The sequence below is a fragment of the Anser brachyrhynchus genome (genome assembly GCF_964034855.1).
Source record: "Anser brachyrhynchus genome assembly, chromosome: 1".
NCBI lineage: Eukaryota > Metazoa > Chordata > Aves > Anseriformes > Anatidae > Anser > Anser brachyrhynchus.
In genome coordinates, this window is record NC_137694.1 from 102,797,926 (window position 1) to 102,825,823 (window position 27,898).

General features: G+C 44.9%; 2 protein-coding genes across 2 annotated transcripts; one reads left to right on the forward strand and one right to left on the reverse strand.

Moving 5' to 3' along the window:
* Positions 1–3,313: 3,313 nt before the first annotated feature.
* On the reverse strand, positions 3,314–4,673 carry MRPL51 (mitochondrial ribosomal protein L51). Its single transcript, XM_080585654.1, has 2 exons — positions 4,385–4,673; positions 3,314–4,254 (listed from the first exon to the last, which is right to left on the reverse strand). The coding sequence occupies exons 1-2, from the start codon at positions 4,638–4,640 to the stop codon at positions 4,058–4,060; spliced, it is 453 nt and encodes a 150-aa protein (XP_080441780.1). The 5' UTR covers positions 4,641–4,673; the 3' UTR covers positions 3,314–4,057.
* A 77-nt stretch (positions 4,674–4,750) lies between these two features.
* Positions 4,751–26,886, forward strand: NCAPD2 (non-SMC condensin I complex subunit D2). Its single transcript, XM_080585627.1, has 31 exons — positions 4,751–4,926; positions 5,052–5,127; positions 5,211–5,269; positions 5,706–5,887; positions 6,338–6,477; positions 6,806–6,933; positions 7,019–7,142; positions 7,224–7,371; positions 7,925–8,122; positions 8,656–8,790; positions 9,335–9,419; positions 10,013–10,184; positions 10,446–10,567; positions 11,504–11,713; positions 13,623–13,797; positions 15,440–15,524; positions 15,679–15,812; positions 16,779–16,911; positions 18,424–18,508; positions 18,612–18,773; positions 19,027–19,241; positions 20,428–20,539; positions 20,846–20,969; positions 21,185–21,340; positions 21,497–21,674; positions 22,694–22,788; positions 23,564–23,644; positions 25,690–25,876; positions 26,134–26,260; positions 26,392–26,559; positions 26,752–26,886. The coding sequence occupies exons 1-31, from the start codon at positions 4,800–4,802 to the stop codon at positions 26,832–26,834; spliced, it is 4,206 nt and encodes a 1,401-aa protein (XP_080441753.1). The 5' UTR covers positions 4,751–4,799; the 3' UTR covers positions 26,835–26,886.
* The last annotated feature ends 1,012 nt before the right edge of the window (positions 26,887–27,898 follow it).

Consider the following 27,898-nt stretch of genomic DNA (forward strand, 5'->3'; position numbering starts at 1 on the left):
CACAGTGCGGGGGTGAGGGCCGCGCGGGCGCTTTTATAGCAGCCCCGTCCCTCCGCCGCAGCCAATCAGCGCTCGCCGGCACGGACCGCACGGGGGTGGCGGAGCGGGGCCCGACCCCGGCTGGGGCTGGGGTTTAGGGTTTGCGTTAGGGTTAGGGTTGTATTTAGGGTTAGGGTTAGGATCAGGGTTTGCATTAGGGTTAGGGTTAGGGTTAGGATCAGGGTTTGCATTAGGGTTAGGGTTAGGGTTAGAATTAGGGTTAGGGTTATGGTTACGGTTACGGTTAGGGTTAACATTTGGTTTAGGGTTGGGGTTAGGGTTAGCATTAAGTTTTGGGTTAGGTTTAGGGTTAGGATCAGGGTTAGGGTTAAGGTTAGGGTTAGCATTAAGGTTAGGGTTAAGATTTTGGGTTAGAATCAAAGTTAGGGTTAGGGTTAGGGTTAGGATTAGGGTTAGGGTTAGGTTTAGGATTAGGGTTAGGTTTCGGGTTGGGATTAGGGTTGGGGGTATGGTTAGTGTTAGGTTTAGTGCTAGGGTTAGGGTTAGTTAGGATTAGGATTAGTTTTATGGTTGGGGTAGCATTAGGATTAAGGTTGGGTTTAGGCTTAGGTTTAGGTTTGAGGTTAGGGTTAGCATTTGGGTTAGGGATAGGGTTATATTAGGGTTAGGGTTACGGTGAGGGTTAGGGTTTGGCTTTATGGCTAGGGTTAGTTTTAGGGTTAGGGTTAGGAATAGGGCTTGCAGTAGGGTTAGAGTGAGGGTTAGAGTTATGGTTATGGTTACGGTTAGGGTTAGCATTAGGGTTTGTATTAGGGTTAGTATTTGGTTTAGGGTTGGGGTTAGGGTTAGAATTAGGGTTACCATTAGGGCTAGAGTTAGGGTTAGCATTAAGTTTTGGGTTAGGTTTAGGGTTAGGGTTAGCATTAGTGTGAGGGTTAGTGTTTGGGTTTAGGGTTTGGTTTATGTTTAGGTTTAGGAATAGGGTTTGCATTCGCGGTAGGGTTAGATTTGAGTTAGAGTTATGGTTACGTTTAGTGTTAGCACTAGGGTTAGTATCTGGTTTTGGGTTGGGGTGAGGGTTAGCGTTAGGGTTACCATTAGGGTTAGTGTTAGGGTTAGCATTAAGTTTTGGGTTAGGTTTAGGGTTAGGAGTAGCGTTAGGGTTAGGGTTAGATTATGGTTATGGTTACAGTTAGGGTTAGCATTAGGGCTAGTATTTGGTTTAGGGTTAGGGTTAGGGTTTAGTGTAAGGGTTAGGCTTAGGCTTAGCGTTACAGTAAGGTTTAGCTGTAGCGTTAAGTTTAGGTTTAGGGTTAGGATTAGGGTTAGGATTTATGGTTAGCATTAATGTTAGGGTTAGTGCTAGGTTTTGGGTAGGTTTAGGGTTTAGTGTTAGGTTTAGGTTTAGGGTTGGGGTAAGCATTAGGGTTAGGGTTTTTGGTTAGGATTTAGTGTTAGTGTTAGGGTTACCATTAGGGTTAGTGTTCGGTTTAGGGTTAGGTTTTGGTTAGGATTGGGGTTTATTTTTAGGTTTAGGTTTAGGGTTGGGGTATGCATTAGGTTTAGGTTTAGTGTTACAGTTATATTTCAGTTATGGCTAGGGTTTAATGGGTAGGATTAGGGTTAGGTTTAGGGTTAGGGTTAGCATTAACTTTAGGGTTAGGGTTAGGTTTAGGGATAGTGTTAGGTTTAGCATTATTTTTAGTGTTAGGTTTACTGTTACGGTTAGGGTTAGGATTAGGTTTAGGTTTAGGTTTAGGATTATCATTAAGGATTAGGTTTAGGGTTAGGCTTAGGGCTAAGGTTTAGGGTTAGTGTTAGGGTTATTGTTAGGATTAGGGTTAGGCTTAGGGTAAGGGTGAGACTTAGCATTAGGGTTAGTTTTAGGGTTAGCATTAGTGTTAGGATTAAGGGTTAGTGTTAGGTTTAAGGTTAGCATTAGGGTTAACATCTGGTTTAGGGTTAGGGTCACGGTTAGGCTTAGATTTCGGTTAGCATTATGTTTAGAATTAGCATTAGGGTTAGGTTTTGTTTAGGATTTAGTGTTAGGGTTAGGTTTAGGGTTAGGCTAGGGTTATAGTTATGGTTAGCATTATGGTTTAGGGTTAGGGTTTATGCTTAATATTAGGGTTAGTTTAAGGTTTTAGGGTTAGGATTAATATTAGGGTTAGCATGAGGGTTAAGGTTTAAGTTTAGGGTTAGCATTGGCATTAGGGTTAATGTTAGGGTTTGGGTTAGCCTTACAGTTAGGGCTTAGTGTTAGGGTTTGGGTTAGTGTAAGCATTTGGGTTAGCATTAGGCTTAGTGTTAGTATTAGGGTTTAGATTCTGAGACCTACTGGATCAGAAGGGAGGACTCTCCCATTCAGTACAGAAAGGGAAGCAAGAACAAATTGGAACAAGAAGTCTCTTCACAGCATTTTGTGTGGTGAGTAGGGTAGCAAGCAACTTGTTCAGAGCTATGTTGAACTACACTTTCATAAGGTAATGCAGGCCATAATTTAAAGCTTTTAATGACAAACCTGGAGGATTAGTAGATACACAAAACAGTACATTACAACCTAGGATCCAAAAGATTGTGGCTACAAGGAATATGAGGACTTAAAACAGGGCTGTGACTACAGCCAGTTGATTTGCAGATTGGACTACTGAGTGTGAGTGAATAGCCCAGCTCTAGCCTTGGCAGAACTGAGGGGTTTTAAACTGTCTTCAAACAAATTGCGAAGGGACAAATTGGGGGAAAAGCTTCTGTAGCTTGACAGCCTTCCCACTCCCACTGTCATTTGAGGACTGTTCCAATAAACCTTGTGAACAGAAGGTGGAGCTTGCTGAATAACTGGTTTGCTTCACTTGGTATGCATTCCTCTCAAGACCCAGCGCAAACAGGGCTGGTACGTGGGGACTAAGAGCTGACAAAGGAAACCAAATATTTTCCTGATACTCCTCCAGTTTCTGACATTTTTAGACAAGGATTTGTTACACCTGTGCTTTACACATGTAATAACCCCCAGAAGCACCTTCCAGGTGCTTGCTGTCTTCACTTGAATCCACAAATTTTCTGAATTTTCAACACCTTTGGTAACAATCCCACAGGTCTACTACCCTGCTCCTGAGAACTCAAACTTTGAAGTTGCTTGAACAGAGAATTTGGCTTCACCTTCCTAAGGCACAGACCCAAACCTCTTTTCATTCCCCGCTGCTTCCAACCAATTGCTTTTAAAGACAGAGCAATGTCACTCTGTAACAGGATACATCATCAGCAGATATCTTCCCAATTACCTAACAGCCAAGATACAACTCAGGCAGAGGCATGCTCATCTTCCAGATTTTATGCTGATTTTTTGTTATGCAACGCGTAACAGTAGACTTCATGAGAAACAGGATGCTGGACTTGAGGGATCCCAGCTTTGATTCTCTACAGCTTCTTAAGAAACCAGTAACAGTCACGGAAAATTAGAAGCTGGGAGTTTTTTTAAACCAGTTAAGTGCCTAAATTGCTTAAATGAAAAGCTACTTGCTCAGTATCATTAGTATGGGGCTGTCATCAATGTGAAACAGCAAAAAGTCCTGTTCTAAAAACGTTTTGATGTATTTCAACTAACAATTGGATCATTCAGACTTAGCATTAATCATGGTTAAGTGGAGGACAGGGGGCAAGCAGTAAGCATGAAGAGGTATTAGGAGGCACGCTTATTGCTAACTTGATAATTTGGCTATGAGGGAAAATCTAAGATGAAGCATACTGAATTTGCTGGGTGTGAGAACCTGGGCCTCATAAAGACTGAAAGGAAGCTAGAAGCCTGGCCAAAAAGTGGAGGACTCTTAAGTAAAAGTTAAAAGATGCTGGCTGGAACTGCAAGAAGCGTGCCAGAGATGGTTGTCGGGGGCTGAACCTGCAAAGAGCTCTGGCCTGGTGCAGCAGCACGACCTTGGGACTGGGCCAGAAATACACGGTGAAGGTTGCAGGAGGCACTGGGAAACCAACTGTAGGAGCGTTGTGTTTATTGAGACCGTGACGCCGCAATAGCACGCTCCGCAAGCCAAACCCCCGGTCCCTCCTAGCGGTGCTTGCCGGTGCGATTGAAGCGCCGGTACAAGAAGCGGATCCTCTTGTTGAGCTTGTGGTAGTCGCTCACGAACATCCGATCCCCCACCATCTTCTTCTTGCGCAGGCACCTCTGCAGCTCGTTCCCCCGCCAGCCCCGCAGCCACTTGGGCCCCACGATGAGGTCCTTCGGGTGCATCTGGAAGCCGCCTGTGAAGAGAAGGAGGACGCGGGGTGAGGTGGCACCCCGGCGGAGGTGGGACCCCAAAGCGGCCGGCCCCGAGCCCCGGAGGGGTCCCCAGGGGGTTCCGGTCCCCCTCGCTGGGCTGGGGGCACTTACCCAGGATGCCCACGTTGTCGTAGACCCCGAACAAAGCCCGCTTCTCCGTCCAACGATCCACCTGCTGCGGCTTCGGCGGCTCCCTCACGCGGAAGGTCCGCGAGAGCCCGGCCAGAGGGGAGGAGAGGGGCAGGGAGGACCCGCACCCTGGCCGGGCAGGCCCCGGCCGCCCCCCGTCGCCGCTGATGCCCCGCGAGGCCCCGGGCAGGGCCCGGCCCGCCAGGGCCCGCCCCGCCGCCCTCACCAGCGCCAACATGGCGGCCACCCAGGCGCTAACGGCCGGCTAGGAGAAGACAGCCGGCGATTGGGCGAGGCGCTGGAGGGCGGCCTCTTTGCCGGGCGCTGATAGGCTGAGGCGGCGCGAGGGGCGGGGCGAGCGCGGCCCGCGCGGGCAGTTCGGAGCAGCCTGGCAGCCATGATGGCGGCGCCATTCGACTTCCAGCTGCCCCTGGTAGCCGACGACCTGCTGCGGGGCGGCGGCGTGGGGCGATACGTCGTGCAGGACGTGCTGTCGGCACGGGAGCTGCCGCCAGCGCTGACGGGTAGGGCCCTGCGCACCCCCCCAGCGCCCAGGCGAGGGCTCGTCGCCACCGCCGCCATGTCCCCCCCTCAGCCCCCCCCCAGTCCCCCCCTCAGTCCCCCTCATGCCCGCCGTGTCTCCCCACAGCTTTCCGGGCCGCTTTCCGGGCGCAGGGCGCGCTGGCCGTGCTGCAGCACTTTGACACCGTGTACAGCCTGCTGCGGTGAGTATCGGGGGGCTGCCGGGGGGTGCTCCCCCTCCCCGGGGGTCTGTGCGCTGCCCTGACGCGCTGTGCTTGCCCCGCAGCAACTTCCGAGCCGTGGCGGCTGCCCTCAGGGAGGACACCCTGGAGCTGATGATGCAAGGTGGGTGCCTGCCGAAACGGGGGTTTGCCCTCGCTCAGCAGCTCCATGATGATATAAAGGCTAATGTGACTTGATCAGCTGGGTTGCGCCCTCAGCCCATTCCTGTGTACGGGTCTGTAATCTTGGTGGGCAGCGCAGAGCCGTGCGTGCTCGCTGTAAGGGCAGGCCGACAGAAAATCCCCTTCCCCACATCCCTGGAAGGCAAATCCTAGGGGTGCATCAGCTCCGAGCAAGTGCTTCTCGGAGCTGACGGGGGGGCTGCGGGAACAGGATAGGAGAGTGCTCCCAGGTTTGGGTTGCAGGGGGCAACCCGTGTTACAGCTGGCAAGATGTGAGCACACATCTTTGGTAATCTGATGGCTGCTCTACGTTTCTGACAGAGAGGATGTCTGAGGAACCTGGCCAAAAGTACTCATCTCTTTGTACCTCTCTCCAGTGGTATCCCATTATTCAAATGAACTTCCTGCCATCTTGGGTGATTCTGGGCTGAGCCACGCAGACTGCACTGCTCACCGGAACGCTCTAAAGATGAACTGCTATTTGCTGACTGGCCTGTTGGAAGCCTTTGAAAAGGAAACCTTCAAGAGTAGGTTGGCAGAGGTGGATCCTGGCGGAAAGGTAGGTGAGAAGACTGGGGAGAAAACAAGGTGATAAATGTAGAAAATGCATAAAATTGCTAAAATCTGTGTCAAATGGTATAACTGTGTTTATTTAAACATGAAGCTTGCAAGAGCAGTATTTCTGTGAAATCCTTCTTGGAAGACAGACAAATGTGTGCCTAAACATCAGTCGGGACTCAAATGCCCAGACCTCTGTTTCACTCTTCAGTGTCTGGCTTGCACTTAGTATGCCAGCATTTCCTTAAGAGTTCTCTCCTGTGCTCAGAGATGACAGCAATGGTCACTTGGTGTGGGCATATAAATGTCTTATACATCTTAATGTATGCCTCTCAGTGCTGTAGAGTTTAACAGCTGTGTTCATTTTCAAGGGAAGCAGGATGATAGAGTTTTGTTTTTTTTTCCTGTTGTCAAGCTACTAACGTATTACATCACATAATTTCCTTTCTAGAACAAAAAGAACTCTGCAAAGATCTCTGGATTCTCGTGGGAAGAGGAGAGGGAGCCACTCTTGCGTCTGTTCAACCAGTTGCTGCAGCTGGATCTCCGTCGGCTTTGGGGTGGTGTGGTGGTGGAAGAAGATTTTGTCAAGTAAGGGAGCGCTGAGAAGGGATGGGATGGAGTGGATGCAGGTGTGGGAAGAAGGGGTTAAATGTTAAATCTGCCAGTGAGCTGGTGTTGCAGCCTTCAGCAGGATGCATGTCACTGGGAGACTGAGGAAACTGTGAGGCAAAAGTGAGGCATTTAGGAGCCACTTCATTTTCTCATGTAGAATTCAGTTGTTTGTTGCTCAGTTTCTTAAGGATACTGGAGAATCTCTCTGGTCTCAGAGAGAGATGTGTACCTAGTGCAGTTTGCTAGGCTGATGCTGGTGCAAACTGCAGTAGGGAAGTTAACTGTCTCTTCTGTGTGGCTTTAGCTTAATGACAGGAAGCTGCTACCGTATCCTGGAGAATCCAAGTATCGGTCTCCAGAAGTATCGGGCCACGCGGGATGCAGTGACACATCTGCTTGCTACAGCTTTGACTCACTATGGTCACATGTTCAGTGAGTTCCTGCTTTTTCTGCCTTCTTCTGGAAGCTGTTCTCAGGTATTTTCCCTGACCTCTTTCTCCCTCCTTTCATCCTAAAGGTGCTACTCTGAAGATCACACAGATGCTGCAGCACTTTGAACATGTGGCCCCAGTGTTTGTTCAGGCTGTGACTGTCTGGGCTACAGAGTATGGTCTGAAAAGTATAGTGGGTGAACTTCTGAGGTGAGAAAAATCCACCAAGGCTTCTTTTTCTAACCCTGGCAACTCGAGGTGCCCTTTTCCTTGTGTCATCTTTCTGTGCAGGGAAATTGGACAGAGAAATCCACAGGATTTATCTCGTGATACTTCTAGAGTGAAGGGTTATGCCACCTTTATAACTGAACTTGCTGAACAAATTCCTGCTCTGGTGCTATCCAACATAAGTGTTCTGCTGCGTCACTTGGATGGGGAGGTACATTTGCAAAACATTTACATGTCTGGAGAAGTCAAGTAGTGGAAGTGTTGCTCTCCAATTTTTTTCTTTTTGAAAACAGGACCTCTTTTACAGAGATCAAGTAGCTAAAACCTGCCCTTTGGAATAGATCATGGCCTTCCCTAAAACATACAAACGTGATGTCTAGTCTCTGTCACTTTCAGACATCAGAGAACCAGAGACTGCTTACTGGTCTGAGATCACAGCTGGTGTCCCTTGTTCTTCAGTACTGAATGGGTTTGGCTGTCATCATGTTACCTTTCACTAAAGTGCCCTTAAAACCTTAAGCGGTTTTCACGTCAGTCCTTGGTTTCATATCAGACCTAGCTGGATAGCAGGGCTGGATTGCTCAGTCTTGCAAGCACAGCCACGTTCAGTTGTTCATGTTTCATTCCAAAGTCTGGAATGGAGAAATTCACTCAAGACTTTAGCATGGGACTTAAAAGACCCAAACTCTGGGCTGTCCTTTCCATTGGCATACCAAGTCATGCTTTCTTTTCTGTTCCTGGTTGAACAAATCCTCTCTCTGCAGAATTACATGATGCGAAACGCCATTCTGGCAGCTATGACGGAAGTGCTGCTGCAGGTGCTGAATGGTGACCAGCTGGAGGAAGTTGCCCGTGGTACTCGGGACCATTTCTTGAGTATGCTGCAGGACCACATCTGTGACATCAATGGACTTGTGCGCAGTCGGGTGCTGCAGCTTTTCACCCGAATCGTTCAGGGTAAGGTAAGTGTGGTGCGGAAGTGGTATTGCCTTAGTCGCCCTCTTCCCTGATTTGTTTTCTAAGGGAATTTCTGTTACCCCGTTCTTTGTTTGCAGAGACTGGAGTATAAGTGAGAAAGATACTGTCCTCCAAAGGAATTGTCTGCAGTTCCTTTTCACAAGAGACCAAAGATCCTAGGGTTAAGGGAAGTGGGGATCAGAAATTGCATGCTTCTTGTTATTACTGGGACAGAACAGAAGGAAGCGCATGTTGCGCAAAGCCTTTCTGGATATTGGTATGGGAATACATAGCACCGGAAATACTGGCAAACTTGGCAAACCTAATCAAAGTCCTTGCTTTCAACAGAAGTTGTACCAGATGTATGGAGGTCCCTTCAGACCCAGATTTTTTTATGAATCTATAATCTGTGCCTTTCAGTAGACAAGCTTTTCAGTAGAACAGCATGCGGATATATTAACATGTCTGTGAGAAAACAGCTTCTTGCAAGTCTCCAGAGCTTCTTGATAACTTTGTCTGCACTCTCATTGTGCCCTAGGCCCTGCCTTTGACTCAGTTCCAGTCTGTGGTATCGCTGGCTGTTGGGCGTCTCAAAGACAAAGCTGTGGTGGTAGTTAAAAATGCCATCCAGCTCCTGGCTGCGTTTTTGTCCAACAATCCCTTCTCCTGCAAGGTAATTCCTACTACTGTGCTATATGTCTGTTTGCAGGCTGAGTGTATGCAGTGTGTTATAGGCAGGGCATTACTCTTTCTGTACCTTGTGGAAGAGGCAGTGTAACTTTTAACACTGCTAGCGGGAGCTTTCAGAGTTTTCTGTTGTTCAGCTCTCACATTCTCTGGCTCTTCGCTCACGTGGTGTACTTGGTATAATTGATAAGTATGCAGTACCACGAGGGTTGTGGTCTTGATTCTGGAAAAACCTGCAGCAGTTTGATGTGAATTCACTGTGGGATTTCTTTCCTTAGGATCAGAATTAGGCTTTAGAACATTCTACGCAGAGCTGCAGATTTTTACGTTCAGTTGCACCTCTTCCTGATTTTCTGAGGCTTAGACTGGCATTTTACAGCAGCAGCCATTCTAGGATAGTGACCTGAGTCTGCTACTTCAGTTTCCAAGATACAGGTGTTCTGAGGGGATTGATAACTTACAGCAGAGAAACGAGAATTCTCGAAAAAGAAGGTTAAGTAAGGTATTTCTTCTCTTCCTGGCATCCTCAGTTAAGCTATGCTGACTTGGCTGACCCACTCAAAAAAGAGGTGCAGAAGCTGCAAGAAATGAGGGACCGTTGCAGAGAAACTGCAGGTAGCTTCTCTTCTTCCCCTTTGCCCTTTACAAGGTGTACCTTGTACTGTGCCAGTAGGAGTTATTCTGTGCTTATTTTTTGTCATCTTACACTTGCTCCCAGATTGCAGTGGCTTTTGTCTCAGATCTTGCTCGTGTGAGACAGTAAGCCAGGTAACTGGAAATAAACTCAAAAAAGTTTGTTATGTTGTAATAAAAGGACCTTATGAATGTTCTGTTAACAGGGTAAGAACTTAAAACCTCTATGAACATCCTCCAGGACTTTCATTGTCAACCATTCAAGGAGTCCTGGCTTCATCCAGGTGTTAGGTCCAATATTAATTTAAACTTGCTTAACCTTGTGTCTCATGCTGCCTACAAAGCAATAAATAGCAAATGATGGTTCTCTCAGCTGTTACTCTTCCCTTCAGTGTATTTTTTTTATGCCAAATTCTTGTCTATTCATATTCTTGCCTGGATGGGATCAGCAGTGGGAATAGTGTCTTGTCTGTGGGGGGAAGAAAGTGTAGGATTACTTCCAGATGAGTTTTCGTTCCCTGCTTAGGGTATCATTTATGTCTTCTCCATTCCCCATTCTCCCTGTTTCATTATAGCTCCAGCAATCACCCCAGAGGAAGAGTGGGAAGCGATGCTGCCAGAAGTTAGAGCTGCCACAAAGCAGCTCCTACCACTTCAGGAAGAAGAAGATGAGGTGCTGGAAGTTGGAGAAACAGCAGAGGGTACATCAGAGCAAATCACTGGGCTTCTGAAGAAGCTGAATTACAAGTAAGAAGGCTATGCAGTTTGAGAGAGGTTTTTATAACAAGGGCTATGTCAGTCGACCATTCTTTATTTGAGGAAGGTTTGAGCTTCAGGGTAAAGGGATGATTTCCAGTAACGTTACTCCGTGGGAGGAGATTGAGGGTACCCAGCACAACATGCTGTCAGGAACTACTTTCCCAGGTGTTTAGTGCAAAGCAGGATGTTTTCCCTTGTTTTCTGTCCTAACGGGTTGCTGACGTTCTGTTGGGCAATGTTGTCATCCAGGAGTGCAGTCCGCCTTACGCAGAAGGCCCTGTGCCGCTTCCAGGGGAAGGAGCCCTTTATTAGTTCCGAGGAAGAAAACGAGGAGGCAACAATCCTGGGCATTCTGAAGACACTTTACATAGGTAACTGCAGCAAACTAGTCTTGCACTTCCCTGAGTTCAAGCTGGTACCAGAGTTAGACTAAACCCCTCTGGAACACCATATCTCTTCTTTTGACTCGTAGACTTTAGTTCTGCATGTACTTGACAGCTGGATTATTGACTGTTTTATCAGTTCTGGTGGGAAATGTTCAATGTTCCCACTGGAAGTGCATTTCTAATGTTTTAAGTCATATCATATCTGCTATGGGGGGTGAAGCCGGTGTTAATCCGCTCATGCACTTCTGTCCTTTCTGAATTTGTCTGGAGTTCTGCCTCCTGAACAGGTGGTGGCACATAATGCTTACTATTGAGCAAGTATAGGATTCAAGCAAAGTCTTATTTCTCTAGGGCTCATGCTTCTGGTTATATTTTAAGACTTGCATGCTTTATCTTTTGTATTTGGTTCAGAATAAGGTCTCCTAGCTAATCCCCTTGAACTCATTTCTATTTAAACTACTATCTAAATAATAATATATTAAGTTTTGTCAGTTCCCCAGACTTGCACAACCTTTGCTACAGAGTAGTAGTTTTTGCCTTCTCTGTACTCTGCCCTGATTCCCTTTTAGGCCCTTGTCCATCTTTGGGGATCTGTCAAGTTCAGATTAACTCCTTCATTGTTTTTATGGAGTTTGAGTAAATTGGACAATGCCTTTACCCACCCCTGTCTTAGCTGGTATTTGTGGTGCATTTTGTTACAGTACCGGAGTTTATAGCATGTTGAGATTTTGTCTTTGTAGATAAGTCTGCTGGCAAAATCTGTAACTTTTTTATTTGCTTTTTGGTTTTGTTTTTTGTGGAAGTCTCTTGATTGTTACAAGATGTCAGTATGGGGTGGAAGGAGAAGAGTTAAAATGCCCTGAGCTGTGCCTGTTTCTCTTGTACCTTCAATACTGTTAACAAACAAGTGTTTATGCCCAGGTAAGAACCATGAGGATTCTTCATGTGACAACAGTAGTTTTACAATCGAAGAAGTTGCGCCCAAAGAGCAGCCTCAAGAGCCGGCTCAGACAGAGCTGGTCAAACAGGAGATGTTGGTGCAGTATCTGCAAGATGCTTACAACTTCTCAGTGAAAATCACAGAAGCCCTGAGCCTGGTCAGCAAGCTGATGTACGAAAATTCTGTCTCAGGTGTGTGAAATAGCCATGGGGCCATTTTTTCCTCCCTTTTTAAAGTTTTCTAGGTCCCTCCTCTTGCTGAAGAGATGTAGGAGTGGTGGGACACCAAGGAAAAGGCTGGAAGAGCTGCTGTTTACTGAGCAGATGTCACAGGCTCTGGAACACTGGGAACAGGAAGCACCATCTGAACTCGTGTTGTGAAAGGGTTACATTAGGGTGTAAGTAGGCTTTTGAGGCATGTGTAGGATTGATTTTTTTAAAATATCAGGATTTAAAAACAAAATTACCAAAATTAATTAATGTAGGCTTCCCCTCTCTTGAGGGAGGAGATCCTCATCTCAGCTGAGGTTCTCCCAAAGCAGGCATGGCAAGTTAAGCAGGGTTCTGTTACCTGCTTGATGCCTTGATGCTGCCTCAGGTGTTACACTGGGTAAAAGAGGGGAACTGAGCAGTATGTCTCATTAACATCACCCCTCCTTAAACTTTATTCTGTAGCCAAAAGCAATCCTTGTCAGCAGGTCCTGTGGCCTGGTGCTCGTTAGTTCTGTACCTTCAGTACAAAGGTGGAGTGATGAGTAGTCCCAAATGGGGTTAATTCAGCTACTAATGTTAGACTTTTTTTTTTTTTTTTTTGAAGTTCTTGTCATGAATCAACACCCCTGGGGCAAGGTGCAGGGTACAAATCCCTCCTTCCCCATCCTCCCTGGCTCATCCACTTGCCCCAACCACTCACATATTTCTGGAGCATGGGTGGCTCTGGACACTACAGCATCTTAGCATCATGCAGATGCTTCTGGGGCTTCACCTGTGATGGCTTCATCTGTATTGAGAACTTGTATCTTAGCCGTACTAAGCATGCAGGCTTCCTTCAGCAAGGTTGGGATGTTTTTAGCTGATTGCACACACAAGAATGAACTCTTGAATTCAGCATCTTTATGGGTCACGTGTAGTTTAAGGGTAAGAGACTGCCCCTCAGCTGGTATTTCAGTGCCTGATTTTTGGTTGGTTTGTTTGTTTTTATGGTTGCAGTTTTTACTAGCTTTTGTCCTATGCTGTAATAGAAGGATGGCAAGTTAGATGTCCAGGCAGTATGCTGCTGTGGTGTTGAGTGGGACTAAGGGATGTGTATGTTCAGATTTAATTTTTTAATTAAGATTTAAGATATGAAGATGCAATTTTATTTTTCTCTGGTAAGTGTGTACCTTCTGGTGTGACTGGGGGCAGCACAAGCATAGCAGATTGTCTAGACAGAAACACTTTAATGTCTGGTAGGGGTACAGCCTCTTTATTGAGACGTTATTTTGCCCATACTGCCATAAGCTTCCACTTAACCAGAGTTCAGACTCTATAAACTGTTCATTGTACAGACTCTCTAATCATTACTGTGGCTTTCTTGTGAATGCACTCTAACTTAATGTGTTTTTTTCTTGTCTTATGAACAGAAGACTGGGCAGTATATTTTCAGGAATTGTCAAGTTAGAATCAAGTCTTGTTATTCCTTATACATGGCAAATACTTTGTACCCCATCAATACATCATGTACCTTAGCTGTTCTGGTTACAACATTGTACTGAGATAGCTGCTTTTTTATCTGCTGTGACCAAAAGATCTTTTTTTCAAAGCTGTTGTTTCCTAGCACAGATTTTTTTTTTTCCGCAGTGTGGCTTCTGTGTTCATTTCCTAGGTTTATCATGTCACGTTTAGCTATAATATTGTTAACCTATGACCAGTTCTTCCAGGACATCTGTATCTTTGTACTAGGGACCCTATTCTGACTTAAGTCACCTGCAGACAGTAGCAGTGATCTTAGATGCTCCTAGGGCTAGCTGTGAGAGCAGTGTGCCTATGAATATGTTTTAATGGCCTTTCTAATAAGGATAAGGAAGAAACTTCACTAACGCAACTATTTTTTCCTCTGCAGTGGTTCAGGAAGCCATTGAGTTCTTTGTGACAGTCTCCCGGTTTGGTGTGCCCCAAGCACTGCTTGGAATCCGCAGGATGCTCCCCCTCATATGGTCAAAAGAGCCTGGTGTTAAGGAGGCTGTGCTGAATGCCTACAGGCAGCTCTATCTGAGCCCAAGCGGGAATTCAGAGAGGTATGGGACATCCTATTCAGAGGGCTTTTTTTCTCTTTTTTCCCTCTCCATTTTCCTTCCTTTGGAGAGCTGTTGGAAACAGGGTATGGACAGAAAGAGAAGTCGAAGTTGCCACGCTTCATGCTGAGCTGAAATGTAAGGTTTGTGTCTACTAGTGAAGGTGTTTTCTCTTTGAACTGTTACTAACACTTGTGCAGTTCCGATGTGTTTTTATATATATGGGTATCCTAGTGTTCCTTTGGGACTTATTACTATTGGTTTGTTGTAGTATTCACATGTAGGAAGTTAATGCAGCAGAACCCCACATGAGACCTTACAGGAGGCAAACCTATGAAGTATTTTAAATGAAACTGCTATCAGGTGCTCACGCTGAACTTTCTCATAAATTTCACTCATACAAAGCGCCACACCAGGAGGCATCTGTTCCAATGATCTGAGTAGGATCCCCATGTGTTGGGGTCAAGGGGCGTCAGCTATTGAATATTTGTCATGTCAGTTGGGTTCTTGATTGGCAACAGTGAACTGACTTTTGGACAGGTTTTCAATCCCTTATGGGATCAGCCCATAGCAGCTGACTCCCAGTCTTGGAGACATGGGACTTCACCCTCCTTGGGCAATGTTGTAGCCCAATGTCTGTTCCTCTATTTTTTTTTAACAGTATTGTCTCTCTTGCAATTGGGTGGTTATAAGAGGAATAGCATACAACTTGGTGGAAACTTAAGAGTTTTTGTTCCCAAACCTCAGGGTTTCTGCTGACAAGTCATGCATGCTATAGTCTTTATTTGAGTATAGGCATTCTGCTTCTGATGTGAACAGCACATTCCTTGGTGTTTACTAGTTTTCTTGCTGTCACTTTTGTCCTTGACTTTTTTTTTTTTCATTAAGACAGTTTCTTTATCCCTCACACGACACAAGGTTGGTGGTTTTTATTATTATGGTTCAGGTGCTTTCACACACATTTCATTCAGATCAATCTTAAATCTTTCTGTAATAAACCTCTGCACACAGAGGGTGAAAGGATGTTAATGGGGTCTTTATTTGTTGCTGTTACCAAGAATTTGGGGAGTGGGAGCTGGGTGCCACTTGCATGCTTGTTATTCCACACGAGAGAGAAGCTGAATCTTCCCTGTAGTGTTGGCACTTGCTCTTTTTTTCTTAGCAATTGACCACATGCAAATACCGTTGGATGCATGCTCACTTAGATAAGTGTGATCCCTGGTGAGAGGTACCATACCTCACCCTCATTACACCACCAGGGCAGCAAACAGCACACCTAGTAATGACTGGAGATGACTCTCCTGCAGATTGATCTCGGGCCTTATTTGTTCACAGAGAGTTTTGCAGTTTCTTATGCTCTAGTGAGTAGTACTGTGACTTGTGGTTAAGAGGAAACTGGGAAATGTCTGATGCCTCTTGTTGGGCATTTGGTGCGGAGCATTGAGAAGAACAGCAGTGGACTTCTGAGCTCATGGCGTGCTTGCTGAAATTTGGTCTGGGTGACTCTGAGAACTATAGCTCGTGGAAGGGCAAGTTTTTTTGTCCCCAGAAATCAGATCTGATACCTAATAGTTGTCCTCAACTCTCTGAGTAAGTGAGTAATCATGACAGTTGCTTTTTCTTTTTTTTTTCTTTCCCTTCAAAGGGCCAGGGCCCAGAACCTGGTGCATTCTCTCTCTCTCATCATGGTGGATGCTTCGCTAGGAACAATACAGTGCTTGGAAGAAATAGTAAGTATTTGCTTGGTCTGGGTTTAGATTGTATTTGTAATCTTAAATATCTGTTATGTTAAAATGGCAGTCATTGCTGTGAATGTCTGTTGGTCTGAAGTCCATCCATCCTCCTCTGCCTCTCACTGCTTGTTTTACTGTATTTCTTTTCCAGATCTCAGAGTTTGTGCAGAAAGATGAAATAAAACCTGCTGTGATCCAGCTGCTGTGGGAGCAGTTCACAGAAAAGTTGCAGTGCTCGCCTCTAGAACGACGTGCAGCTGTGATGCTGCTGGGGTTGATGGCACGGTGAGCCTAGGGCCCAGTGTGATCCTGTGAGTGAGAGGATGTAGATGGAGTTGACTTTTATTGAAAAACTGTTGGTGCTGCATCAACTGACCCTTGGTTCTGCAGCTTTAAAAAATTGTAATCAGATCATTTGTGTTTTGAGAAGAATCAAGAGAAGCTGCTGAAAGGAGATGCCTAGAGCCTTAGCACAGTGGGAAAAGAATCTGCTTCCCTTTCTGTGGTCAAAAAGAGTGTAATGGCACTATAATTTATTTTGTTTAAGTAACTTATAATTTCATTTCCTCCACTTCACAACCTAGTAACCCTTAGGCATTTAGCTTACCTGCTAGTTTCATGTTGCTCTTCCTACTTCAGTCATTCATCAGTCAGAAGTAGATCTTCATGACATCCTTTGTAAAGGTCTTGGCTCTAGTGTAAGAGCGAACAGGCGCTTCTACAATTTGAGTATTAGATATTTCTCCCAAGGTATTTCTACCACCCCATTCCATGTGCTTGCAGCACAATTGTAAACATAAATTCAAAATTAAGATACTTTTAAAATCATGGAATTTCTACAAAAATGTAGATTTCTGGGGTATCCCACGAGGGGATATCTGGGCCACTGTGTTTCTAGACCATGGGTATATTTGTGGAATAAGAACAACACTTTCTTCTCCAGAAATCTGTTAAAGGGGGTGACTTTTAGCTTTTGTTTTAACCCATTAGGATTATTATTTCTTCAGGGTTCCTTTTTAAATATGTTAAATTCTGTTTTTACCCTCTTCACTCTGTTAATTGTACATTCTAAAGAACGGACCTAGTGTCACAGGTAGAAAGGGGAGGTGGGTGTAAAGATTTTTTTTTTTTTTTTTTGACCCCACAAGGTACTTTCCATAAGGTACGAGGAGCATTTCTGTTGTCTATGTATGTTTACTGTAAACTTTAATCAGCACCTCACATAGCACTCCTGTGTCTTCTATTCCACAGAGGGAAGCCAGAGATCGTAGGTAGCAACTTGGATGTTTTGGTGACAGTAGGGTTGTCTGAGAAGGTATGTGAAGACTATTGCTTGGCGCAAGAAGTATGCAATACAATCTCCAAACTTGCCAGTAACCGTAAGGTAAGACTTCCAGTTTGCCCATGAGGTCACAGTAATAGTGGTTTAAAAAAGTGGGAAGTAGCTTATACTGAGAAAAGAAATAAGAGAGAATTTTACTAGCTGGGGAGGGGGGTATTTTTTGTTTGTTGAGACCATTCAGCAGCACTGTCAGGAAAGCTTATCACACATCAGTGAACATGCAGTAAAAATTTTCATTATTCAACAGGTTGAATTCAAAGTAGCAGAGAGTCCAGTACACAAGAAAATCTGTTTTTCTTCCGCTTCTCTCAGTCAGACTCCCAGTTCTAAGCTGACTTATGTCTCCTTGGTCCTGGAATCCTTTCATCTACTGGTATTTTCTGCTGTTGTTGCCTTTACCCTCCCTATTAATTGATATTTGGGAGTGGCAGCTGTACAGCTGAGCATAAGACAAAAGATTTTCAAACTCATTCACGTTGTAACTGGTGACCTATCACATGGCTTCTCTGTCAAAGAACATTTTATACCTTTTCCCCCCCAAGTGCATTAACAAAGAAAAGCTTTTTTCTTTTCTGACTCAAATATTTAGGGCATTTCAATTCAGGAGTTCCAGTATAAAAGCAGCCCTCCTCCACACAACATGATCATTCTGTTTTGAGAATGCAGACATTAATGCAGGACCTTCATGAATTAATGGGCGTTACAGCGCTCTTAAATGTTCTGAAGATAGTTGTAATTTAATTTTAGGTTTACTTAACTCTGCAGTTAAGTTAGTATGTGAGAAGGGACTGATACTTGACTAACTGTGGTAGCTCTTCTGCCCCAAACCAGAAGTTTAGTATGGAGAATAGGATTATAATAAATTGAGAAATTTTGTTTCCAGCTAGTGAAAGCTGTTAGAATCTCAAGCAGTAGCTTCTTTTCATCTATTTTGATCAGATAGCCACAGATGTGCTGGGATATCCAAGGCATTGTCAGGTTTGTTTTAGTAGTTCTCTGGGTTATCTTATTCCCAGGCTAATACGTAGTGGGAGTGATACAGAGTGTTCTAATCACTGTAAGTGCAAGGTGATGTTGGATCCAGAGCTGTCTTCCACTATTTCTAGTGATGATATTTTGCTTTTAAACAAAAGCTTATGGGTGCTGGAGTACCATACCCATAGCCAAGGGCATCTTATTGATTTACCATTGCTAATTCTGAAGATGCTCTAAAGGTTTCCATCTCCTTCATTGTGGAGAATGAAGGAGCAAAATAACATCAAATACAGGGAGTCATTTTGAGATTTCAGGAGTTATTTTGATTTAAAGCGAAGTAGTGGAACTATCTGGTTTGGGGTCATCCTCTGGCCAAACTTTGAATCTGCACGGTGCTGACACAGTGTCTTCGAAAGTGTCAGTAATATCCCTGCTGTGTGTTAAGTTGCAGAGCTGTGCTGACTGTCACTGCCATGGGCATAACAGGCTTTTAATTGGGATTGTGCACACAGCAAGATTAAGTGCCAGGGAGGGCATGGGGGAGTTCTGTTGTGTGGTTAAGATCTACTCTCTCTGCAGCCAGCACTGGAGAGGAACAAAGCCCCTTTTCGACTGCCCCAGACACACATGCTCTTTGGGTGCCTGACTGAGGCTGTGAGTAAAGGTGAGCTCAGGACAGCAGGAGGTTTGGAGGAGGTGGAGTTGGGCTGTGAGACAGCCTGTGCTGTTGCTGTTGTGCGTGGTACATGGCTCCATTTTCTCATCAGGCTTTGTCCAGCCAAGTGGTGACTGGATCCCTTTCATGGAGGCAGCAATAACACTTATCTACCAGCTAGCAGAAGGGGCAGAGGAGATAAGTGCTCGCATCCTGCAGGTGTGCAGCCAGAAAGTTCTGGACAAGCTGCAGGAGGCTGATGGGCAGAAAGCTGGTAAGGAAAAAAGCTGGTGAAGAAAATCTGTACCCCTGGTTTCCAGTGCTGTGATGGGGTGGTTTGGAGTAACTGCAAGAGGAAAACAGAGTTGAGGAGCTAGTGGAGATGTTGGCATGGAAGGATATGGGTGTTGTGAAGGGGTCTGTGGAGAATGAAGTTGGGTTATACAGTTAATAAGATTTGGCAGTAACTGGTGGTGGGGGGGTAGAGTCCAAATTAATACTGAACTGCAATAATTTTTCTCCACTAGATCAAGAGGCTTCTCCCAGCAGGGTCTCTGGTGCTAGCAGCCTCCCTACGTTCCTGCTGATGCATCTGGTGTCCCTTGTGGGACAGGTGGCACTGCAGCAGGTAGCATATTTGGAGGTGTCTGTGAGCGCAGAGCTGCGCAGACGCCGCATCCTCAAGGAGGAGCAGAAGACCAAGAAGAATTTTGACAGCAGCACAACAAAGCAGAGGCCTCAGGTGAGAACTGAGTTGTGAGGTGTTTTTGTCTGTTTGTTTTTGTTTTCTCCTGTGGGCTTTTCTAGTGTCCTGGCTACTGCCACAGCAAGCTTCTAGTGAGTATGTTCCTGGGATGCGTGATGTCCAAGGTAACGCACGCTGTGGGAATAGAAGGGGACATGGGTTGGTCAGGGTTTGACAAGGAGAACTGAGATCTGTGACAATCCTGTTAAGTAAAATTCCAACTGCTCTTGGGCTTGGAACAGGCAGCAGGGAGGAAGTGAAGGGTGTTATCCTAACCAGGTTTATCTTCCTGCTTCAGGAAGGTTTCCTCTTCACCCATCACCTCCTTTCTTAGCATCACAATCTTTTTGCAATTGCTGCTGGTGTTGAAGAACACTCATTCATACCCTGAGTTTTGCAAAAGGGCTTCTGGAACCTTGATCCGTAGAGGTTTGAGGATCTACGGTCTCTCAGGGAATGATTATGAAAGTATTTAACAGTAGCCTTCTTACTGGGATCTGTCTGATACAAATACCATGGTCTACCTCAGTGTTTTCTGGAGTCCAGAAAGGTTGATTTCTTTTCTTTTTCCTATCCTTACTCAAGGAAAAGTCTTGTGTACTTAGGCTTCCAGTCTTTATTAGATGCCTACACTGCTGTGTTCAGAGAAACTTGTACTTCATTTTCTCATCCACCCTGCTTATCAGTAACTTCCCACACACGGTGAGGTTACTATGAGATTTTCCCAGAAGTAGCAGTTGGATGCAGATTTGGTCCTGCAGATTTGTGTTGTTTTTTTTCCTTGCTATAAGGTTCCTGTAATCTTGCTCACAAGGCCACCAATTCGAAGGCTGCTTTGATCTTCTTTCTTGCTTTTAGGATTTGCGTGTCCCTTGAATTGTGTTGGACTCGGGCATTGGTGCCAGGTGTGTCTTATTTCTGTCTCAGCTTGTTAGCTTCGGTAACTTAGACTTTCTTTGGTACTTGGTGGCATTTGGACTAGCAAATCCTGGATACCCTTCACAGCTTCATTTAATTCTTAGGAAAAAGTGGGTTATAAAATTATCTGTCAGTCTGTTCTTCCAAACTGTAGTCATGCTGCTGGTGACTTGCATTGCACCTCTTCTCTAAGAGAGAAGTACTTCATGAAGGAAAGGATTATTGTTGCCCATCATCTTATTTTACAATTGTCCTTTCTGCACAGAGCACAGGAAATGAGACCACTATGGAAGAGGAACTGGGCCTTGTGGGAGCCTCTGCTGATGACACTGAGGCTGAGCTCATCCGCAGTATTTGTGAAACAGAACTTCTAGATGGTAGGTGTGGCTCCACTAAAGAGTACAGGTTCTGTCTGCAGTGACATAAAAGGTACACTGGGTAACACAGCTAGAAGGAGGGAGGCTGTTTCCTTCATAAATACTGTCATTTTTTTTCAGTATCAGTTTCTGTGTGCACTTTTTCTTTGTTCTGCCTCTCTGGAGCTTTTTTTTTTTTTGTGGCAAAAGTGAATTATCCAGTTGGTATTGTCCTCAGGAATTCTGGGATAAACTGAGTAATTGTTCTTCAAGGGTACTGCTCAAATAGTGCTCACATATCTGCTGCCTTCATTCTCCACTTTCTAGAAAAGCACCTGTTTTCTGCCTTTGTTCCACTGGTGCTCAAGATCTGTAACAACCCTGGGCTCTACAGTGATCCAGCACTTAGAGCTGCTGCAGCCTTGACTCTTGGCAAACTCTGCATGATGAGGTAACGCCAATAGTCTCTTCTAAACCTCCCTGGTACCAAAGCACAAGAAATGTTGCAGCTCCTTTGCAGTGGAGAGAAATAAAAAAATAAATTAAAAACATGCAAAAGAGCTTTCATATATATATATAAATATATTTGTTGTTGTTTTGGTCTCGCTAGTATCAGAGAGTGGGTTTTGGTGTCGATGCCTTCTTTTCTTTACCCTGTCCCACCAGCTCTGAGTTCTGTGACTCCCACTTGCGCTTGCTGTTCACTATGATGGAGAAGTCCAGTCTGCCTGGTGTGAGATCCAACCTCATCATTGCAGCAGGAGATCTGGCCATCCGTTTCCCCAATCTGGTGGAGCCATGGACACCACATCTCTATGCCAGGTAATGCTGTGCTTATTGCTGGCAGCGGGCAGGTGATGAGAGCTCAGTGTCAGTGCAAGGAGACAACAGAGAGCTGGCTTGTGGAGTAGGCTGTCATAGGTATGGTGACTTAGAGAAGGCAGCCAAGCATCTCTGGTAACTGTATGCTTCTGTCAGGTTGCGGGACCCCTGTCAAAGCGTGAGGCAGACGGCTGGAGTGGTGATGACTCACCTCATCCTCAAAGACATGGTAAAGGTGAAAGGCCAAGTGAGTGAAATGGCAGCTCTGCTTATAGACCCAGAAGAGGCAATCGTGAGAGTGGCTCAGAACTTTTTCAGTGAACTCTCCAACAAGGCAAGTGGATGATCAGGAACCTTAGTTCACAAGAGCGGAGGGAGGCTGGTGAAGGCTGGGTTAATGATGCAAGAGTCCGTATGAAGGTGTATCAGTGGTGTAGAGATTGTCTGTCTCTCTTCTGTGTTGACTAAATGTTGGTAGATAAAGGGAATTTTGCTAAATGAGGTTTGGTTTAACCCTAATGCTGTTGAGTTTGACGTCGTCCATTCACATTGGAAACCAGGCTCCAAAGCAGAGCTTTCTTCCACTCACTTTTTTCTGTGTGCCCAGTTCAAGTTTGGGAACAGATTTTTCTGCAGTTTACCTTTACACCTTGTAAGAGTTCCCTGACTTTAGGGCTCAGTCAGTGCATCATCTCTGAGACCGTTCAAGGTTGCTCTTGGCTTTGTGACATTGAGATACTTAAATTGAGGCAGTTACAGTCCAAGCAGGTTAAGAGCCATAGCAGTGTTCCCCTCTGTATACTGTTTATTTGACATGAAGGCTGCTACAGGCCCTTCAGAGTTTCAGATTTACTGCCTGAGAGGCTGCAATGATGCTAAAACTTTACTGTCTTGGCTTGCTCTGTTAAAAGCTAAGCAAGCCACCTGACCACACTGGTTTCCCATCTCTGCAGTGGCTTTGACTAAGCCACGTAAAAGCAGTAGGAAAGGGAATCTGCACTGGGCCCTTTCAGGCAAGGTGGGAGGCAGTTCTTTAAGCTGTGTTTGCTTCCTTTATCAGAACACTTTTGTGCTGGGATGTGACCAGGTTAGAAAAGAAAGAAACTGCATCCAGGTCTGCCAAAGACCAGAGCTATTGTAAATCAAGAGTTGCAGTTGTAAGCTCCTTAGCTTTAGCAAAGTAGCCCTGAATAGGTTTGGCTGGCTGTGTACAGCTCGTTTCATGAAGCTGATGCTTTCAGTCAGTACTTTGGAGTGGGGAGAAAAGAGGTAATTTTAAGTAAGCAGCTTATTTGTCTTGGCTCAAGTCATTCATAATTCTGTATCTCATGCAAAACCTTGTGTCCTGCACAGGGTAACACCATCTATAACCTGCTTCCAGACATGATCAGTCGCCTCTCAGATCCTGACTGTGGCGTAGATGAAGAATCCTTCTGCACTATTATGAAGTATGTGAAATCTGAGATGAGGGTTAATGAAATCTGTTTTGACCATGACTACATTTATGCAAAGGGGGTGCCGTATCTAGGGAAGAGAAACTACAGTGACATACAAAATGCCTTTTCACTTGTTCTCCCCAGTCTGACTTTTCATAGTCTGCATCTGAAAGTCATGCCAAGGAAAATCAATTCTAAAGCCACATAGTTGGGGAGGTGGAAAGACTCCACAGAGAATTGCATTACAGGTTACCCAGAGAGGTTATGGAGTCTCCTTCTCTGGAGATATTCAGTACCAACCTAGATGCCATCCTGTGCAATGTGCTCTAGGTGACCCTGCTTGGTAGGGGGGTTTGACTAGATCTTCAGAGGTCCCTTCCAACCTCATCCATTCTGTGAAAGGAGCTGCTCAGAAGTAGACACTTCAGCCTTTTCAGCATCCCTCCTACCTCACACAGACATAAGCGCTTCTCACTCCAGACCTGCAAGAGTCTCTGTTTTAGCTGATTTCTTAGTTTCATACTAGGCAGACACTCTTAGACAAACACACTTTTAATTATGTCATAGCAGCTATCCCACAACAGCAACTGTGATTACTACTTAAGCCATCAGCATATAACACGTTTTCTCCCGAACAGAGTCTGAGGCATGCAGGGCTCTCTAGTCTTCATGTTTGAAGGACCACCCAGCTGATCACTGGGTAGAAGAGCTGCAAGCATGCAACTGTGTAGGCAAAAACAGGGTTTCCTCTCTGGGCTTTCAGCTTTGCTATTTTTTTCCTTTGCAGACATCTCTTCTCATATATTACAAAAGACAAACAGACAGAGAGCTTGGTGGAGAAACTTTGTCAGCGATTCCGGACTGCCAGGTGGGTTTAAATCCTGAATTTTCTGACAAATAAGTCTGTTTGTTTCTTAAGAATTGTTAGAAGAAACCAGCTTCTGTACGGGGGGGGGTAACAGGCTCCCATCATATTCTTCATGTCACAAATGCTGAGATACAAGGAATAGAGACCTAATTCAGATGTTGTTTTCTTTCCTCTTTTTCCCGTCATCCTCTTAAAAATACTTGAATAAGAACAGAAGGTCGAAGTTGTATATATTTATTACATTGTGATTGGACCCTCTCCCCTCATCTCGGGAGAAAGGTTTTGTGACAATTTAGATCTATATCATTTACAGCTAGGCAAGGAGATACCCCAAGTGTGGCTTTTATGCACCTTTGTTGTCCTTCTTTAGAGGCAACTCAGCTAAGAAATTAACGTGTTCAGCTGAGGAGTTGGAATCTCCTTATCAGTCCTGCCTGGGCTGATCTCTACCTAGTTGAGAGGCCTGTCCTTGTTCTGCGTGGATGCGCCGTTCAGTTCTAACTGTGCCTGGGACTCCGTTTTATTGTTTGAGTGCTTGTGCTGCAAGATGTTTATTCCTTTGCTCTTCTTGCTCTGTCACACAGATGTGTGTGCCTTGCTCATGGTGCTGATTACAGAGCATGTAGTACAAGGCCCATCCCATGAATCTAGAGTATCTTTTTGCTTCCTGTTTGATTTTGTTTTCTTATTGCTCCTTTCCCCCTGTTCCCAAAGAGGTAAATTCACTGACATAAATGTACACTTTTTTTTCTCAAAAAGAAAAAGAAAGTAAAAGTGTATTTGCCTCTTCGCTGTGTATTTTCATTGTTATCTTTATCTGCCACTGGATTTGGCATACCTAGCTTTCCTCTGTTCCGATGGTTTTCCTTCTTTGTAGCTGTGACTTTGCCCTTGAGGTTTAAAGCTGTGTCTGCTTATCTTGGCCGTTTGTACACAGTGCCTGGGCATGTGACCTGCTCAGCTGCCTCAGGGAGTAGCATATTTCTCAGAAATAATTGGATTTTGTTTCCTGAGCTGGAGTGGAGAGTGAACCCTCTCTCCAAAACTTCCTCCCAGGAACACTGGTGAGCTCTTCAGACCACACTTGTAAAGATCTTTCTGGGTGTAAGACACATCTAGCCTTTGTTAAACTGTTCTAATATTGCCATACTACAAAGATGATCAGCTCAGTGCACACTAGAGGTAATTCTAGAGCAAGATTCTCATTCAAGGCTAAACAGGAGCTTACCAGAAAAGACTTTTTAGCCACCATCCTTAGGATTTCTGGAGTTCTAAACAGCAGCATGCCAAGTATTATTGAGATGTTAAATGGAAGCACCTGGATGCTGCAGCTTTGTTCTTTATCTGTCCACATTTGAATAGTGCATTCTGAAAATGCATATGCAAGCCCTCTGCTTTGTAAGCATGAATTAGAGGGGCTTCAGCCTTGTGTTTCTTCCTCCCATTCTGGTACAGTGAACTATATTAAAAATGTCAGTTTAGATCCTTTTTTAATAGTAACTTTCACTGGAACCTGGACCTTGTTGTCCTTTGATACAGCAGATACTGCTTGTTCACTTGCCATATTAATGAAAATAGCCTTCTTTATGCCTTTTAACTGGCCAGGAAAGACAATTTCAAATATAGCTTCTGCTTGAGACAGTCTCAAACATGAAAAATATGAGCAACCAGCTTTTTTCTTTGGTTTTTAGTTGAAATAAGACCCTTCAAGAAGAGTCCTCACCTCACTGAGTGTTTTTACTACTAGCCAACAATAACTTCTGACACCTTCTAAACAAACAACTGTGTTCTTTAACAGTGAAGCCTTTGTGTTTCTGACAGGCACTAAATCAGCATCTCTGGGATACAGTGGTTGTTGTGAAGTGCTTGGTGTGGCAGGGCACTCTGTAACAGATTTGTAACAAAATAGCATAAGTCTCATGTATTGAAGGGGAGAAACACCAGCAGGAAAATGCCTTATCCCCATGTGCTGTAGTTCTACGTAGGATGTGTTCATCTTTGCACAGCCCTTTTCATATGAGCTAAGGGCAGTCTGTCTTTCCCAGGAATGAGCGTCAATATCGGGATCTATCCCACTGCCTTAATCTGCTTCCCATCTCAGAACGGGGCCTTCACAAGCTGCAGGACAATTTTGACTGCTTTGCAGACAAGCTACAGGACCCAGCTGTCTACAGTTGTTTCCAAGCGGTGCTGGTTCGATTCCGCCGAGCAGCCAGCAAACCTGAGACTAAAGTAAGGATGGTGGGAAGTGTCCACTTGAGGAAAACTGCTTTTTACACATAATGATTGGAAAGACATGCTGTTCTGTGTTAAACAGGCTCTTCCTTGGTCTCAGCAATTTATCAGAGATCATGATGGAAATTCTGGGGTAGGAAGTGGCCGTGCTGTGGATGTAATGGTTCTCTCTGTTTCTTCCCTACCCTGTTTCTGTTTTTTTTTTTTGTTTGTTTTGTTTTGTTTTGTTTTCCACTGTGTTACCTCTATACCAGGCTCTGGCTGAAGAGCTGGAGCAGAAGCTGTATGCCTGCCATAACCGAGGACTGGATTCAGCAGAGACATGCCAGGAAGGCAGTAGAACTCCAATGCCAGAGCCAGCCAAGAGAAGGCCAACAGCAGGTATCTTCCTATTGACACTGCTGTCTTTCTCCCTTATCCTGAAGTATAGTAGAGACACCTAGGGACTTTTCCTCACCCTTACAGACAGAAGGTCTGCTACCTTCCCTATTTTTCTTTTAATTTTTTTTTAGCAAGCTCACGCCGCCAGCCCCTGAGCACAGCTAACAGGGATGAGGATAAAGCTTTTGTCACCCCCCAGCCTCGCACTTTGCGGAACCGTAAGCCTGCCCAGAAGAGCCGTCCACGCAAAAAAACTATTATCACCTTCTCCAGTGATGAGGAGAACAGCTCTGAGGATGGTAAGTCACTGGACATGTATGTCTAAAGGTAAAAGTGGAGACCTGGAGAAAGACTATAGATATGGCACCTCAAGAACATCCCCCTGGAAGGGGCAGAGGGTGTGTAGGGATTCAGAGCACTGCATGGGCTGGTGGTAGATTTTCTGTTCGAGGTAGGGGATGCTGGTTATTGACATGCTTTACTCTCTTAAGAGTTTTCAGCAGAATTAACAGAGGAAGAAACCCCCACCAGAACAACTCCCATCACCAGGTCTTCAGCCCGACGGCTACGCTGAGGCAACAATCCGCCACTATCTGTAAACTAAAAATAAAGTTCCTTTCATACAACAGTTGTCTTCTGTTGTCTGAACTACCCGATAAACTTGTAGTGCATTAAACAAAGAGAAAAGGGAAGTTATGCACCAGGCTGAGAAGACCAAACCTGTCTTTAGATATCCCTACAAAGAAAGACAGTGATAAGCACGCCTCCTGTTTTGACTGTTTGCCCTGGCTTTGCTGGTGGAAAGTGCCCTGATTTAAAAAAACAAACACAAAAAATGGGAGAAAGGGCAGCTATCCTAATGCCTGAATAAAAAAACACTCATTTCTTCCCCATCTTGTATGTGGTTTTAAGTACAACTTTCAGATTCTCTGAACACAGGACCACTACCGTTGCTGGGTTCAGGCCATTTTATGTTTGATTTCGCTCTGTAGAGCCCAGTATGGCTTTGAGGGGAACGCTACCTGCATCTTTTTCTTCTACAGATCTCAAAGAAGAGGTGAGGGATGGGGGGAAAAGGGAAGGAGGTGGGGGGAGAACACAGGCTCATTTAGACTGTCTAGAGTGCTTTAATAGAGAACATACAAGAATACAAATCAAAAAGTTTAAAAAATGTATATATGCAAAATTATGGTTATGTTTCAAATAAGACAAGCATTTCACCTCTTTCCTTCTGGAAATGCCATACTAGTGCTCAAGTCAGGCCTGGCACTCCTTAGACTATCATGTGAACAAGAAGTGCCTTAACTGAATGTTAATCATATAAACAGCCTTTAACCTCCTGTCTCACAGGCAAATTGGCATTTGTCCCAGGGCTATAGTACAAGTTATTTCCTCTTACCTGTCAGTTGCCTAGAAAGCAGATGCTTCTTAGGCTAGTGACTTGCTGGACAGAAATCAGAATGGTCTGCAGGTTCCTTCAGATCTTCCCCATCCTTTCTCTGAGGATCTCCCTCTTCCTATGGTCATTGTGGTATCCTCAGTTTACCAGCAAATAGAGCCTGTTGCTCAGTTCTCCTCTGGTCCGGCTGTGTAAATAGTGACAAAAGACTGCAATAGTTTATTTTGATCGCTATATAG